The following is a 14,446-nucleotide window of genomic DNA, read 5'->3' as shown; positions in this document are numbered from 1 at the left end:
CGAGATGCCTGGCATCGACCCTGAAGTCACTTGCCATAAACTGAACGTAGACAGGTCGGCCAAACCTGTAATCCAACGGGCAAGAAGACCGACGTTGATGCATGTCGAGGCAGTGGAAGAGGAAGTAGACAGATTTCTGGAAGCCAGAGCCATTCGAGAGGTAAATTACCCGACATGGCTATCGAACACAGTGGTGGTGAAGAAAAAGAATGGTAAATGGAGGGTCTGCGTAGACTTTACCAGCCTAAACAAATCCTGTCCCAAAGACAGTTTTCCTTTACCCAAGATTGACCAATTGGTGGATGCCACTTCAGGACATGAAAGGGTGAGCTTCCTGGATGCCTACTACCATCAGATAGCTATGTACCCACCAGATGAGGAGAAGACTGCGTTTATCAACCCAAAAGGGCTGTATTACTACAGAGTGATGCCTTTTGGGTTGAAAAACGCCGAAGCAACTTACCAGAGATTGGTAACCAAGATGTTCAAACATCTAATTGGCAGAACAATGGAAGTCTACATCGATGACATGGTCGTGAAGACCAAAGAACCTGAGGGTCATCTAGCCGACCTAAAAGCAGTCTTTGATATCCTTAAAACATATTGACTCCGACTCAATGCATCGAAGTGCGCATTTGGAGTGGGATCTAGTAAGTTCTTGGGATACTTGGTGACCAGAAGAGGCATTGAGGCCAGCCCAGATCAGATCAAGGCAATCCTAGAACTGGAAAGCCCAACATCGGCGAAGCAAGTACAGATGTTGACTGGAAGAGCTGCAGCCCTGAATAGGTTCATAAGCAGAAGTTCTGACAAATGCAAACCCTTCTTCAGCTTAATGAAGAAGGCCACAGACTTCTTATGGACAGAAGAATGCGAAGTCGCCCTGGCCGACTTGAAGAAGTATTTGACCACGGCTCCAGTTCTCTCAAATCCAGAACCTGGAGAAGAGCTGTTCCTGTACTTAGCGGTTTCAGAACATGCGGTAAGCGCAGTGATAATCCGAGGAGAAAAAGGGGAACAAAGGGCTGTTTACTATGTAAGCAAAACCCTGGCTAATGCAGAAACCAAGTATTTACCCCTGGAGAAGTTAACGCTGGCCTTAGTAATGGCTTCAAAGAAGCTAAACCATTACTTTCAAGCCCACAAAATTGTGGTGCTGACTGAACATCCTTTGAAGTCCCTGTTATAGCATCGAGATTTGACAGGCAGAATAGCCAAGTGGGCAGTAGCCTTGAGCCAATATGACCTGGAATACAGATCCAGAACAACAATCAAAGGCCAGAACAAAGGAAGGAGGAAAAACTCAGGCCCTGCAGCATTTACATCGGCGACTCCTTTTGACTGTTTGTTGACGGAAGTTCAAACCGACAAGGAGCAGGGGCAGGAGTAGTACTGGTATCTCCAGATGGACAGATACTAGAACAATCCATTCGTTTGGGGTTCAAGACCTCAAACAATGAAGCAGAGTATGAAGCACTGATTGCAGGACTGAAACTGGTAGTAGCAGTAGAAGCAAATGAGGTGATAGCCTTTAGTGACTTTCAGCTTATAGTCAACCAAGCAACAGGGGAATTTGCAACCCAAGATGAACGTATGTCGGCATACGCAAAGCAAGTAGGCAGGTTAGTGGCCTTGTTTCAGAATTGCCGACTACAGCAGGTTAGCCGAGATGATAACAGTCACGCCGATACCCTGGCCAACCTGGCTAGTGCCATAAAACCTGGAAAAACAAGGACGATAATGGCTGACTACTTATCGGGCCCAAGCATCGAACCACTGACCACAGATCGTGAAGCAATGTGTGTGGACATAGGACCAAGCTGGATAGATGCAATAATAGCTTTCTTGAAAGAAGGAAAACTGCCAGATAATCACAAAGAGGCACACAAGATCATATTGAAGTCGGCAAGATTCAATCTGACAGCAGAGGGACATCTCTACAGAAGATCCTTCACTGGACCCCTTTTAAGGTGTGTACATCCTTCACAAGTGGAAGATTTTTTGTACGAAATACATGAAGGAGTATGTGGAAGCCACGCTGGGGGCAGGTCACTTGCTCATAGGGCCATTACCCAAGGGTATTGGTGGCCCTACATGCAGAAAGATGCAGAAGCCTATGTTAAGAAGTGTGAAAAGTGCCAAAGGTTTGCACCATTGATACACTAATCAGCAGCAGACCTGAACCCAGTATCCAGTCCTTAGCCGTTTGCCCAATGGGGCATGGATCTTGTTAGAAAACTGCCCCAAGCAACTGGCAAAGGAAGTACCTGCTGGTAGCAACAGATTACTTCACCAAATGGATAGAAGTCGAATCCCTTGCCAAGATCCGAGACGTGGATGTAAAGAACTTCATATGGAAAAACATCATCACCAGATTTGGGATTCCAAGAGTAATAGTTGCCGACAATGGAACATAATTTGACAGTAAGCTAATCAAGAGCTTCTGTGCAAAATTCAAAATCAAGAACTATTTTTCAATCCCAAGCTTTCTTCAAAGCAATGGACAAGCAGAAGCATCCAACAAAGTCATCTTGGACAGGATTAAGAAGAGGCTGCAAGCAGCAAAGGGAAAGTGGGTGGATGAACTGCCAAGTGTACTCTAGGCATATCGAACTACTCTGAGAAGATCAACTGGGGAATCCCTATTTGCCATGGCTTATGGCACAGAAGCAGTCATTCCTCTGAAAGTCGGCATCCCAGGGATCAGAACCCAGGGAGTAGAGAACGGGACTAATGATGTATTATTAGCTCGAGATCTGGATCTGCTAGAAGAAAGAAGGGAGAGAGCTGCAATTCAGCTGGCGGCATACCAGCAGCAGCTTGCCAGGGCTTATAATAAGAAAGTCAACCTAAGGGAGTTTCAAATCGGTGACCTCGTCTTGAGAAAAGTCGTCGGCAACAAGAAGGATTCCAGAGAGGACAAGCTTGGCCCAAATTGGGAGGGACCCTATAGAATCATCTCGGTATTGGGCAATAGGACATATCGGCTTGAAGATAATGAGGGCAAAGAGTTGCCAAGGCCCTGGAATACTTGCAATCTGAAATTTTTTTATCATTAGACTTTCCTGTTCTTTGCTATTTGCCGAAGTAATAAATAAAGTTTTAGCTTGATTTTTATACATTTATGATTGATAAGATAATTGATGATGTTTATGAGATACATATATAATGAGAACCCAAGTGGAACTTAAGTTCGCATTAGGGGGCTGAGAGTTGGAAAATGGTTTCTAGAGGACATGTTTAACACTTGTTGAACTTTGAGAAAAATTTACAAGTTGAAGTTAAACCGAAATTATGTTTAACACTTGTTGAAATTTGAAAAAAATTTACAAGTTGAACCGAGATTATGTTTAACACTTGTTGAAATTTGAGAAAAATTTACAAGTTGAAGTTAAACCGAGATCATGTTTAACACTTGTTGAAATTTGAGAAAAATTTACAAGTTGAAGTTAAACCGAGATTATGTTTAAACACTTGTTGAAATTTAAGAAAAATTTACAAGTTAAACCGAGGTTGTGAAATGAAGGAAGTACTTATGTACTTGCCGAGATAAAAGCCTTTATTTTTTACCGAGATACATCACCCCGAGAAGATTGCACAGACTAAGATTGCATTAGGGGGCAGAGAGTTGGAAAATGGTTTCTAGAGGATATGTTTAACACTTGTTGAAATTTGAGAAAAATTTACAAGTTGAAGTTAAACCGAGATTATGTTTAACACTTGTTGAAATTTGAGAAAAATTTACAAGTTGAAGTTAAATCGAGGTCATGTTTAACACTTGTTGAAATTTGAAAAAAATTTACAAGTTGAAGTTAAACCGAGATTATGTTTAAACACTTGTTGAAATTTAAGAAAAATTTACAAGTTAAACCGAGGTTGTGAAATGAAGGAAGTACTTATGTACTTGCCGAGATAAAAGCCTGTTAAAATCCACCTACTCTCCACCTACTTCACCCACTTAAACCTACTCCACTAAACCTAACCCACTACACCACTACCACCTCACCTACTCCACTAAACCTAACCCACTACACCACTACCACCTCCACTTCACCTACTCCTTACCTACTACACACTCACCCTCTTCTATATATAGGAATCATGAATCATTGTAATAGATATTAATATTAATACACATCAATCAATAATACATAATTCATTCTCTCAATTTCTCTATACATCAAATTTAGCATGGTATCAGAGCTAGGTTGAGAACCTAGTAATTCCGCTTCACCGGCGGGCGGCAGCCTCGCCTTGGCCGCCCGTCGGACCTCTACACATACATTCACTCCGCTGCCACAAATTATTTGATCTTCTTGTTGCTGCTGCTAACAAATTCCATGGCAGAACTTCACCTTCAAGATCAGAGCATCATCACCATCATCCATCTTGATTGTTTGATCGAACGGATCAGAATTGCTCAACCTGTGTTTCAGCACCATCGCCGGAAAAACAATGGAAACCCTAACCTTAGCCAAAAGCCGGCGGTTCGGCCGGAGCAGAAGAAGAACAAGCCCATTTATGGATCTAGATGGCATGTGTATTTCTTCCAGATCGAAGAGATGGCTCAAAATTGAGCTCCATCCCACCATTCCAGACACCCACTGGGCACAATCTTTTTCGCTCCTGATGGGAGTTTGATCCTTGAGGGCGTTGCGGCTGTGGTGATGGCAGCGGTAGTTTTCTGAGATCCGAACCAAGCATCGATCTTCAGCTTCTTCTTCCCTGTTTCCTCATCTGTGATCAGCTGGAAATCCAGGTTCAGATGCTTGAAATTGCGAGTCAGCTTCCCTCTAGGTCCCTCCACTTCAATCATCTTCGCCTTCACTTTGATCTTCACCCCATCTGGGATGTCCATGGTCTCCGACGACAAAATCGTCTTCATCTCGCACTCTCTCTCTGATCTATGGTAATATCAACAAAGCTTCAAATAAAATAAAATTCCTCATAGCCCCTGCTTGACACACCACCCAACTTTCTTGTTATTATATTTTATTTCCTTTACCACCACTCTCTCTGTCTCGATGGTCATCTGCAAAGCTTCCAATAAAATAAATAAACCCATGTGATCCACTCTACCACAGACAAATAAAATACATAAATAAATAAGCAAATGAATTGAACCCTCCTCGGGCCACCCAATTCACTTTTCTTATTATTATTATATACACTTTTTTATTCTAAAATATTTTCCACCCAAAATCATTATCACATTTTTCACCGCCCAAACATTCTTTATCTTATATATATATATATATATAAAAAAAAACCTTCTATTCATTCCATCTCCTGTTTCTGCCTTCAAGCCATTCGGATTTGCACACTCCACAAATTCATTTTATTCATCTCAGGGATCCACCCCGATCACAATTTTACACAAAAAAAAAAAAAACTAAAATAAAATAAAATAAAATAAAAAATAAACATAAAAAAAAATAATAATAATAAATAAATAACAAACACAACCACAGCTTTGTTTTCTTTTCTGCAGACGGCCACACACCGACATCCCTTCTCTACTCTGCCGCCGGTCTTTTCTTCTTGCCTCCGTCCTGGGCGGCCCTTGCTGGTGTTGCCTCCGTATTTCCCACTCCACTGGGCATGATCACTACTCCCTGCTCCTCCACTGCAGAATATGGCGGACCTCCAAAACGGAACATCACGGTGGCCTTCCGCTTCAGCTCCTTATTTTCCGCCTTTAGCACACTTATCTCTGCTCGCGCATCCTTATACATGCGTTGAAGCAGAGCCAGCTGGGAGTTTAACTGCTGCACCTCATTTGCCCTACTCTGCAGCCGGTTCGACAAGTTTGTCACCGCAGTTATGGTTTCCACACATGACTTCAATGTATACTGATTGGCTTCCACATCCGACTGCACTGCCATTCTTTGCTCCACAGACCGCATCGGAAAGTTCAACGGAGCAAACTCCGGGGCGCTTGGTTGAGGTTCCAGTGCCACCGCACCAGTTCTCTCTCTTGTTGACTCGTTGAGGTCGGGAAAGAGGGTGAGCAGACCGCGGGACGACGAAGCCATTTTCTGGGCAACAGCGTGTTACAGAATATTACCGAGTTTCTCTCTCCGACAACGAAGAGTTTGTTTTTCAGAGTTTTTTCTCAGTTTCTTGTCTCAGCCTCTGCCTCGGCCTCCGCCTCCGTCTTGGTTAAATAGCCGGGGCAGCCACGCGTATCGCGCGCCACTTGACGCCAGACGACAAACGGGCGCGCCAGCCAAGGCACTCACGTGCCTCGCCATCATCTCTGGCACACCTTTTTATGGATTGGGCACGTCTTTTGATGGCACGTCTTTTTATGGATTTGGCACGCCTTTTGATGGCACGCCTTTTGAAAGATTGGGCACACCTTTTGAGGGTGCGACTTTTTAAGGGTCCGACAAGACTCTGTAAACTGTCCCGACATTGATTCCGGTTAGCTCCTTCATGGGTCCGACAAGACTCTGTAAACTGTCCCGACATTGATTCCGGTTAGCTCCTTCATGGGTCCGACAAGACTCTGTAAACTGTCCCGACATTGATTCCGGTTAGTTTCTACAAGGGTCCAGCAAGACTCTGTAAACTGTCACAACAACTGTCACAACATTGTCTGCTACAACGGTCCGACATGACCCCATAAACTGTCTTCTACATCGGTCTGACACCGCCATCCAGTGTCCTCTACACCGTTATGACACCACCATACAGTGTCCTCTACATGGTTATGACACCCCCATACAGTGTCCTCTACAACGTTATGACACCACTATCCAGTGTCTTCACCAATGGTCTGACACGACCATACAGTGTCTCTTATCCTCTTTTATTTTTATGTCTTTTCTTGTTTTGTTACTCTCTCCAAACTCAAGTTGGTTAGTTCCTATCCCCCTTGAGTTTGCGGGGGGCTGTTAAAATCCACCTACTCTCCACCTACTTCACCCACTTAAACCTACTCCACTAAACCTAACCCACTACACCACTACCACCTCACCTACTCCACTAAACCTAACCCACTACACCACTACCACCTCCACTTCACCTACTCCTTACCTACTACACACTCACCCTCTTCTATATATAGGAATCATGAATCATTGTAATAGATATTAATATTAATACACATCAATCAATAATACATAATTCATTCTCTCAATTTCTCTATACATCAAATTTAGCAAAGCCTTTATTTTTTACTGAGGTACATCACCCCGAGAAGATTGCACAGACTAAGATGAATGTTGAAGATATGCAAATGATTCTAAGTATAGAGTCATGCAATAAAGACAAACATACAAGCATTCAAAAGTAGAAGTTGTATTTACATTTGAAAGAAGGCACATTGGCCAGACAGAAAGCTTACATTGTTTTAAAGAAAGAAAAAAGTACAAGGTACAGAAAGAAGGAGAAAAACATCAAATTAAAACTCTTCGGCGCCTCTGGCTGGTTGGGTTTGGAGTTCAGAAGACTGCTGCGAAGACATCTCGGCGGCCTTCTCAGCCGCGAGCTTAGCATCTATTTCTTGGAGGGTTTGGTCAAGGCTCTTGTCGGCAACAGGCGCGTCCGAGGTTGCCTTCTCAGGAGTAGCATCTTTTGGAACCTCCTCACCCTCCTCATCTTGAGTCAAGTCCAGGACTTGTTCATTTGGAGTAGGAGACTTGGCCCCAGCAACCTCTTTGGTCTTCCTCACCAAAGCTTCCTTCTCAAACTTAGAGTTGTCTTCGGATTGGCTTGGAGTAAGGGGGCATAGCAAGACAAGGGCGTCGGCATTTCTGAGGGGGGAATCCTCAGGGACGTCAAGCTTTTTTAGAGCAGACATCCAACCAAGGATGAAACCCTTGTTGCATGCCTGCTTCACCTGACGATCGTAGTCTGTCGTGACATCGGCCACCCCCTCAGCATATGCCTTTTCATCTGCGGCCTTGATCTCGGCATCCTTAGTGGCCAAGGCATCTTGCAATTCCTTTTGGGCCTCGGCCATCTTTGTCTCGGCCTCTTTCTTTTCTGCCGTGAGGACCTTGGCAATGGCCTCGACAGCATCAGCTTTCTCCTCAGCTGCGTCCTGAGCTTTTACAGCCGCCTCGACTTGGTCTGCCAAGGTCTTCATCTTGTCCTTAGCCCTGTTGAGGGACTTTTGTAAAGCAGCGACCTCCTTGATTTTGTCGGCCAACTCCTTCCTCATCTCAAAAGCTTGCATTGAGAAGGAGTGGGCGTGCTGTATCGCCTGAAAGAAAATCAGCAGAACAAAGTTTAGTAAAATCCTCTGAGTATGAAAGAATGGAAAAAGAGAAATACCAAGTGTGGAAGACTTACCTGAACAAGAGTGCTGAAGCATCAGAGCAAAGTTTTCATACTCGCTCATCTCGGCGTCTCGGTTTAGATCATTTGGAAGGAGCAAAGCCATTGAGAGGGCGACACTGACTTCAAGATCAGTTGCACTGTCGCCGGCTCTGACCGGCTTGTCTTCAACGGTGATTTGGGGGGCCCAGGGGGCATCTGCTTTCATGGTCCCCGAGGTCGTGGCAGATTCTGACCTCGGCCTCTTTGACCGAGTTGATTGGGATGGCTTGGCCTCGGCGGGCCTCTTCTCGGGGATAGAGGGGGTCTTCTCGCTCGAAGTCAACTTTGAAATTGGCAAGATGTCCTAAGTATCAATCTGAGTCTCCGTTGCCTTTGGCTGAGCCTTCTTTATTCTTTTTGGCTTTGACTTCGGTGGAGGCTGGGACCGCGCTGGTTGAGCGTCTACGGTGGATGGAATGTTGGCCAAAAGGTCTTTAGCAACTGCTTTCTGACGGCCCATTTCAGCAGCAAAAACAGTTCGTCGTTGTCGTCGGCGTTGAGATGGTGGGATCAGTTGTGGAGCTGAGGAGGATGGCTGCTCTGCTGGATCTGAGGTTGACTCTTGATCTGCCCAAGATGAGGACTCTATTGGAGGAGTTGTGGCAGAAGGGGAAGAATGGCTTTTCTTCCTCTTTGGGACGTCGAGGAGTACCGACTTGGTCGAAATGAAGTTGAGTACCAAAGGGGCTCTGCATTTGTGGACTGGCAAATCTAATAACTTCTTCAAGCCCTTGCTGAGAAAAAAGGACTTGCAGAAGCCTTTTTCTGGTTGGGGAAGAGCAGCAAGAAAAACAGACATTAGAATAAACGAAGTATTGAAGACTTTAAAAACAAGTATAATCACTAGGCTCTTACCATTACCCTCTACAAAAACTGTTCGAGGAAGAGGGTAGAGGTGGTGGTCCTCATCTGGAGCGAACTCCCAGTTCTCCGAGATAATGAAGTAATCATCTTTGGCTCCCTTGTTGGAGTCTGGGAGGTCGGCAACAATTTTGTACTCAGTGGACCTCGGTTTGAGGTAGTAAATATAACCTTTCTCGTTTTTGAGGCCACACATGGTGTAGCAGTATTGGATGTCGGCTAAGGTAACCCTAGCATTTTCTTGTTTGGCTAAGGCTATTATACCATTTATGACTTGGTAGGAGTTGATGACAAGCTGCATTGGGTTCAATTTATAGTAATGGATTATCTCACGGAAGAGGATGTCGAGTGGGAGCCTAAGTCCGCACTCAATGAAAGCTACAACAGGGAAGGGCATAGAATCAGTTGTGGGCATGATGGAGTCATCCTCCCCAGCCAACCTCAGATGAACGTCGGCCGGAATGTCAAACTCCCGCCTAAAGTGTTCTAACTTGGTCGGGGTGTCTACCCTATGCTTCCACATACCCATAACGTCGGCTCAACTCGGAGGAGTTGGATTTCAGAAAGAAGGCGTTTTGTAGGGGTTGTAGTAACCTTGGCAAAAACCTAAAAGTGAGCTGGGGTAAGAATTTTTGGGGATCGTTTCAGTTCTTCTTAGAATTTGTGGGTTCTATAAACAAATCCCAAACCTAGATCTTTGGAAACGACGATTGGAGGCAAGAATCTGAAAAATCCACGGCAAACAGAAACAAGAGCAATGATTCAGAATCAAGAATAGGGGTGAATTATCAAGGACACTGTGACCAGTGTTGTGAAAAGCGCGCCTAGGCGCACGCCTAGGTGCAAGTCGAGGCGCCTCGACTTGAGCCAGGCGAGCGCCTTAGCTGCGACTTGAGCCAGGCGAGAGAGGCGCAAGGCTCTCGCTTAGGCGCGACTGATGGTTTAAGAGTTAGATCTGATCTAACGACTCAGATGAACCTTCGAATGGCTCGTAATCACAGAGGATTACAACTCATGTACCATATGAGTCAAATATGACTCAGATGAACCCTAATCGAAGTCGTCTCTTCCTCTTTCGCCTCGCAATCGACTTCGACTGGTGCTGCTAGAGCTGGACTTCGACTGCGACTGTGACTGCGACACTGGACTTCGGCTTCGGCTTCGCAGGTCTGTTCGACTTCGACTCTCTCTCCCCTTCTCCTTCTTCGTCTTCGACTTTCAGTTCTGCATTTTTTTTTTTTTTTTTTGGGCTTCGACTTCTTCAATTGCCTTTGACTCTACCTCTCTCCTTCTTCAGTGCTCTGCTTTGCTTCTTTTCTTTTCTTTTTTTCTTTTTTTTGAGTTGAGTCACTAAAAAAATTATTATTTTTTCTCCTTTTTCAATTTTTTCTTCTCCTTCAGGACACTTCGACTTCTTTTTTTCTTTTCTTTTTTTTTCAATTACAAAAAAAATTACAAAAATTAGGGAAAAAAATTTTTATTTGTAATATGTAAGAGAAGAATTTATCTGTTAAGGAAAAAAAATTACAAATAATTAATTATTCACAATAATTAATTATTTGTAATATGCTATTGATATTTTTTTTCTTTTATCTGTTAGGGAAAAAAAATTACAAATAATTAATTATTCACAAATAATTAATTAATACAATGTGGTATTGGTCTCTTTTTTTTTTCCTTTTTCTGTTAGGGATTAAATTTGTTTTCCATTTATTCTTTTAATACAATTATTTTTCCTTTATTAAATTTGTTGTGTAGAAAATGACATCGGAAAGTAATAGAAAAGATTCAGCGTGGCAATATGCCCATTTGATAGAGGAGAATAATTTAAACAAGTTTGAGTGTAATTTTTGTGGTAAAGTATCAAATAAAGGTGTTTATAGGGTGAAACAACACCTCGCGAGAGGTTATAGGAATGTCACTGCTTGCCCAAAGTGTCATTCTCATGTAAGAGAAGAGATTAGAGAGTTCATGTCAAAAAAAAAGACACAAAAAGAAGAAATGAACATGTTGCCTGATTTCGATGACGTGGACATGGAAGATGAAGATGATGATGTCGTTGATATCAATGCCAATCAACACTGTAAGTTGACAAGTAGTAGCCAAGGTTCATCCAAATCCAAATCCAAATCAAAGATGCCAAAGAGAAAATGGCCTATGGATGTTTACTTCACACTCAATCCTGAATCAGTGGTGAAAAATCGAAGAGACCAAGCAAAAGGGAAACAAACCAAAATTGATGCAAATGATCCTTACAAAAAAGAAATGAGAGCTCGGGCAGTGTAAAGATTTGCAAGGTGGATGTATGATGCTGATATCCCTTTTAATGCAGTAAATTATGAGAGTTTTGGACCAATGATTGAAGCCATTGGCCAATATGGTCCTGGTATGAAGCCACAGACTTACCATGAAGTGCGGGTTACCTAACTCAAAAAAGAAGTGAAACATACTGAAGATTTGATGAAGAATCATAAAGAGGATTGTGCAAAATACAGGTGTTCCATAATGGCTGATGGTTGGACTGATAAGAGAGGAAGGACATTGATTAACTTTTTAGTTAATTGTCCAAGAGGAACCATGTTTGTTGAGTCGGTTGATGCTTCTAGCTATTCAAAGGATGGGCAAAAGCTATTTGAATTACTAGACAAGTTTGTGGAGAAAGTTGGAAAAGAGAATGTGGTGCAAGTTATCACTGATAGTGCTGCAGCTAATGTGTTGGCGGGTAAGAATATTTCCTCATTCCTTATATCAAAAATGTTTACTCATAGTTTATTTTGTATTTAAAATTTAAAAACTTGAAAACAATAATTCTTCGTTATTGTTACATTATAGGGAGGTTTTTGGAAGCTAAGTATGAATACTTGTATTGGACACCATGTGCTGCTCATTGTTTGGAGTTGATGTTAGAAGACATTTTCAAGATACCTAGACTGAAAAAGACATTTGAAAGGGGTATTGCAGTACATGGCTACATTTACAATCGGCCTACGTTGCTAAACATGATGAGGCGCTATACAAATTTGAAGAATTTGATCAATCCTGCAAAAACTAGATTTGCAACCACCTTTTTGACTTTATCTAGGATGCATCAACAAAAAAACAATTTGAGAAAGATGGTCACCTCCGAAGACTGGACCTTAAGCAAATGGGCAAATGAGCCACAAGGTAAAAGAATGGCACAAACTTTGTTGATGCCTTCATTTTGGAATACTGTTGTGTTTGCCCTTAAGGTCTCGGGTCCTCTTGTCAAAGTGCTTAGATTGGTTGATACCGAGAAGAAACCTCCCATGGGATACATTTATGAGGCAATGGATAGAGCAAAAGAATGCATTGCAAGTTCATTTGATGATAAAGAAGAGAAGTATAATGAAATCTTCGAAATCATCGACAAAAATGGGATGTCCAATTGCATCGGCCTTTACATGCAGCTGCGCATTTTCTTAACCCAGAATTCTTTTACCCAAAAGCTTTAGAGGTGCAAAAAGATCATGAAGTGATGAATGGGTTTTATGAATGCATGCAAAGGTTGGTCCCGGATGTCAATGTTCAAGATTTGATCACTAATGAGATGAGTATTTATATGAAGGCTGAGAGTCTTTTTAGCAAGTCTGTTGCGATTAGGCAAAGAAATACAAGAGCACCAGGTAATATATTATAAACTCATAGAGTTTATTTTTAGTAATACTTTTAGTAAAACTCAATACTTGGTAACAGTTATTTCTAACTAGTGGATTATCGCAGCTGATTGGTGGGCATCATATGGTTCTTATACTCCAAACTTGCAAACTTTTGCCATAAAAGTCCTTAGCCTAACATGTAGTTCATCGGGTTGTGAACGAAATTGGAGTGTATTCGAACATGTGAGTATTTAACATTCTAACTAATTTTTTGTTCACTTCAAATATTTTTATTCTCATTATATAGAATTTAATATCTTTTTAATACTTGCAGCTTCATAGCAAGAAAAGAAATAGATTGGAACAACGTCTCAATGTTTTAGTGTATGTCAAATATAATAGAACATTGAGATTTAGGTATGACATGCACAACACTCTTGATCCCATATCTTTGCAAAATATTGATAAAAGCAATGAGTGGTTGCTTGGGAGGATGGATAGAGAATCTGATGAAGATAATGTGCCTGTGTTTGATGATGATGATGGCTTGACGTGGGCCACTGTTGCTAGAGCTTCTGGAGTAGAAGAAAGTAGCCATGCAAGTAGAGCAACAAGTTCACGCTCAAAGGCACAATTGAGGATATCTAAATCATCAACATTGACTCCACTTTAATTAATAGATGAAGAGGAAGCGGGCTCAGATGACACAGAGGAGGAAGATGTTGAGGGATATAAATCAACTGATGGAGAAGAAGATGTTGCCATTGATGTTGAGGATGATGATTGACTGACACCGACCTAACCTACCCTTTCTTTTGATATTGATGTTTTTAAGTGTTAAGACGTATATTAATATTTGTTGGATATTTATGTTTTGGATGTAGATGCCGTTTGGTAACACTTACGTTTTCAGTTTTCTGTTTATATTTATAAAAATTTAAAAAATTCAAATAAAAACTTGTTTGGTAAAATTTTTGATTTATAAATTAGTGGTCTCAGTCTATAAATTTGGCCAAAAAATGAAAACACAAAAAATGTGTTTCCGTTTTGAGTTTTTTTTTTTTTTACCACCCAACACTAGCCACCACCCGCCACCATTTTCCACCTCCGTCTTCCGCCACCACCACCCGCCACCTACTTGCCACCGCCACCACCACCCACCTGCTACCCACCTGCTACCCACCTGCCACCGTCACCCACCCCTCGCCACCACCACCACCACCACTACCACCACCCACCATCCATCCACCCGCCACCACCCACCATCCACCACTGCCATCTATCGCCCGCCACCACCACCTGCCACCTACTTGTCACCACCACTCACCACCCACCTGCCACCACCATCCACCACCTGCCACCCACCTATCACCACCACCCACCACCACCACCATCACCCGTCATCCACCTGCTACCACCACCCACCACCACCACCACCTACCACCCGCCACCGTCACCCACGCATCCACCACCACCACCACCCCCCACCTACCCACCACCACCACCACCCGCCATCCGCCACCCACTTGTCACCACCACCACCACCACCCACTCACTACCACCCACCACCCGCCACCGTCACCCACCCACCACCCACCCGCCATCCGCCACCCACCAGCCACCACCAGCCACTCGCTACC

The 14,446-nt window shown here is 43.0% G+C and overlaps 3 protein-coding genes across 8 annotated transcripts in view; 1 reads left to right on the top strand and 2 right to left on the bottom strand.

Annotated features, from left to right (window-relative positions):
• GEK1 (D-aminoacyl-tRNA deacylase) overlaps nt 1-14,446 on the bottom strand; it is a 38,358-nt gene that overhangs the window by 19,294 nt on the left and 4,618 nt on the right. The gene's annotated exons all lie outside the window — the stretch shown is intronic.
• Nucleotides 7,290-12,027, bottom strand: LOC145791147 (uncharacterized). 3 transcript variants are annotated; one of them, XR_014330857.1, is made up of 3 exons: nt 9,184-9,718; nt 8,302-9,093; nt 7,290-8,212 (listed from the first exon to the last, which is right to left on the bottom strand). XR_014330857.1 is itself a non-coding variant. In XM_082871168.1 (2 exons), exon 2 carries the CDS (start codon nt 8,183-8,185, stop codon nt 7,409-7,411), a length of 777 nt encoding a protein of 258 aa, XP_082727294.1. In that variant the 5' UTR covers nt 8,186-8,212; nt 8,302-12,027; the 3' UTR covers nt 7,290-7,408. The 3 variants fall into 3 exon arrangements, 1 of the variants encoding a protein (XP_082727294.1); XR_014330856.1 differs by having other exon boundaries at nt 8,302-9,718; XM_082871168.1 differs by having other exon boundaries at nt 8,302-12,027.
• On the top strand, nt 12,679-13,479 carry LOC145791148 (uncharacterized). The gene is made up of 3 exons (XM_082871171.1): nt 12,679-12,833; nt 12,931-13,049; nt 13,141-13,479. Exons 1-3 carry the CDS (start codon nt 12,686-12,688, stop codon nt 13,477-13,479), a joined length of 606 nt encoding a protein of 201 aa, XP_082727297.1. The 5' UTR covers nt 12,679-12,685.

This window comes from Camellia sinensis, chromosome 5 (genome assembly GCF_055761805.1).
Source record: "Camellia sinensis isolate YWXY chromosome 5, ASM5576180v1, whole genome shotgun sequence".
Taxonomy (NCBI): domain Eukaryota; kingdom Viridiplantae; phylum Streptophyta; class Magnoliopsida; order Ericales; family Theaceae; genus Camellia; species Camellia sinensis.
This window is presented reverse-complemented; position numbering and strand designations above follow the sequence as displayed.

Bases quoted from the DNA above. Each gene is read 5' to 3' on its own strand.
- LOC145791147 (XM_082871168.1), bottom strand. From the start codon at position 8,185: ATGCAAGCTTTTGAGATGAGGAAGGAGTTGGCCGACAAAATCAAGGAG.
- LOC145791148 (XM_082871171.1), top strand. From the start codon at position 12,686: ATGAATGGGTTTTATGAATGCATGCAAAGGTTGGTCCCGGATGTCAAT. The intron at 12,834-12,930 runs GTAATATATTAT...GGATTATCGCAG, and splicing joins AAGAAATACAAGAGCACCAG to CTGATTGGTGGGCATCATAT. The intron at 13,050-13,140 runs GTGAGTATTTAA...TAATACTTGCAG, and splicing joins ATTGGAGTGTATTCGAACAT to CTTCATAGCAAGAAAAGAAA.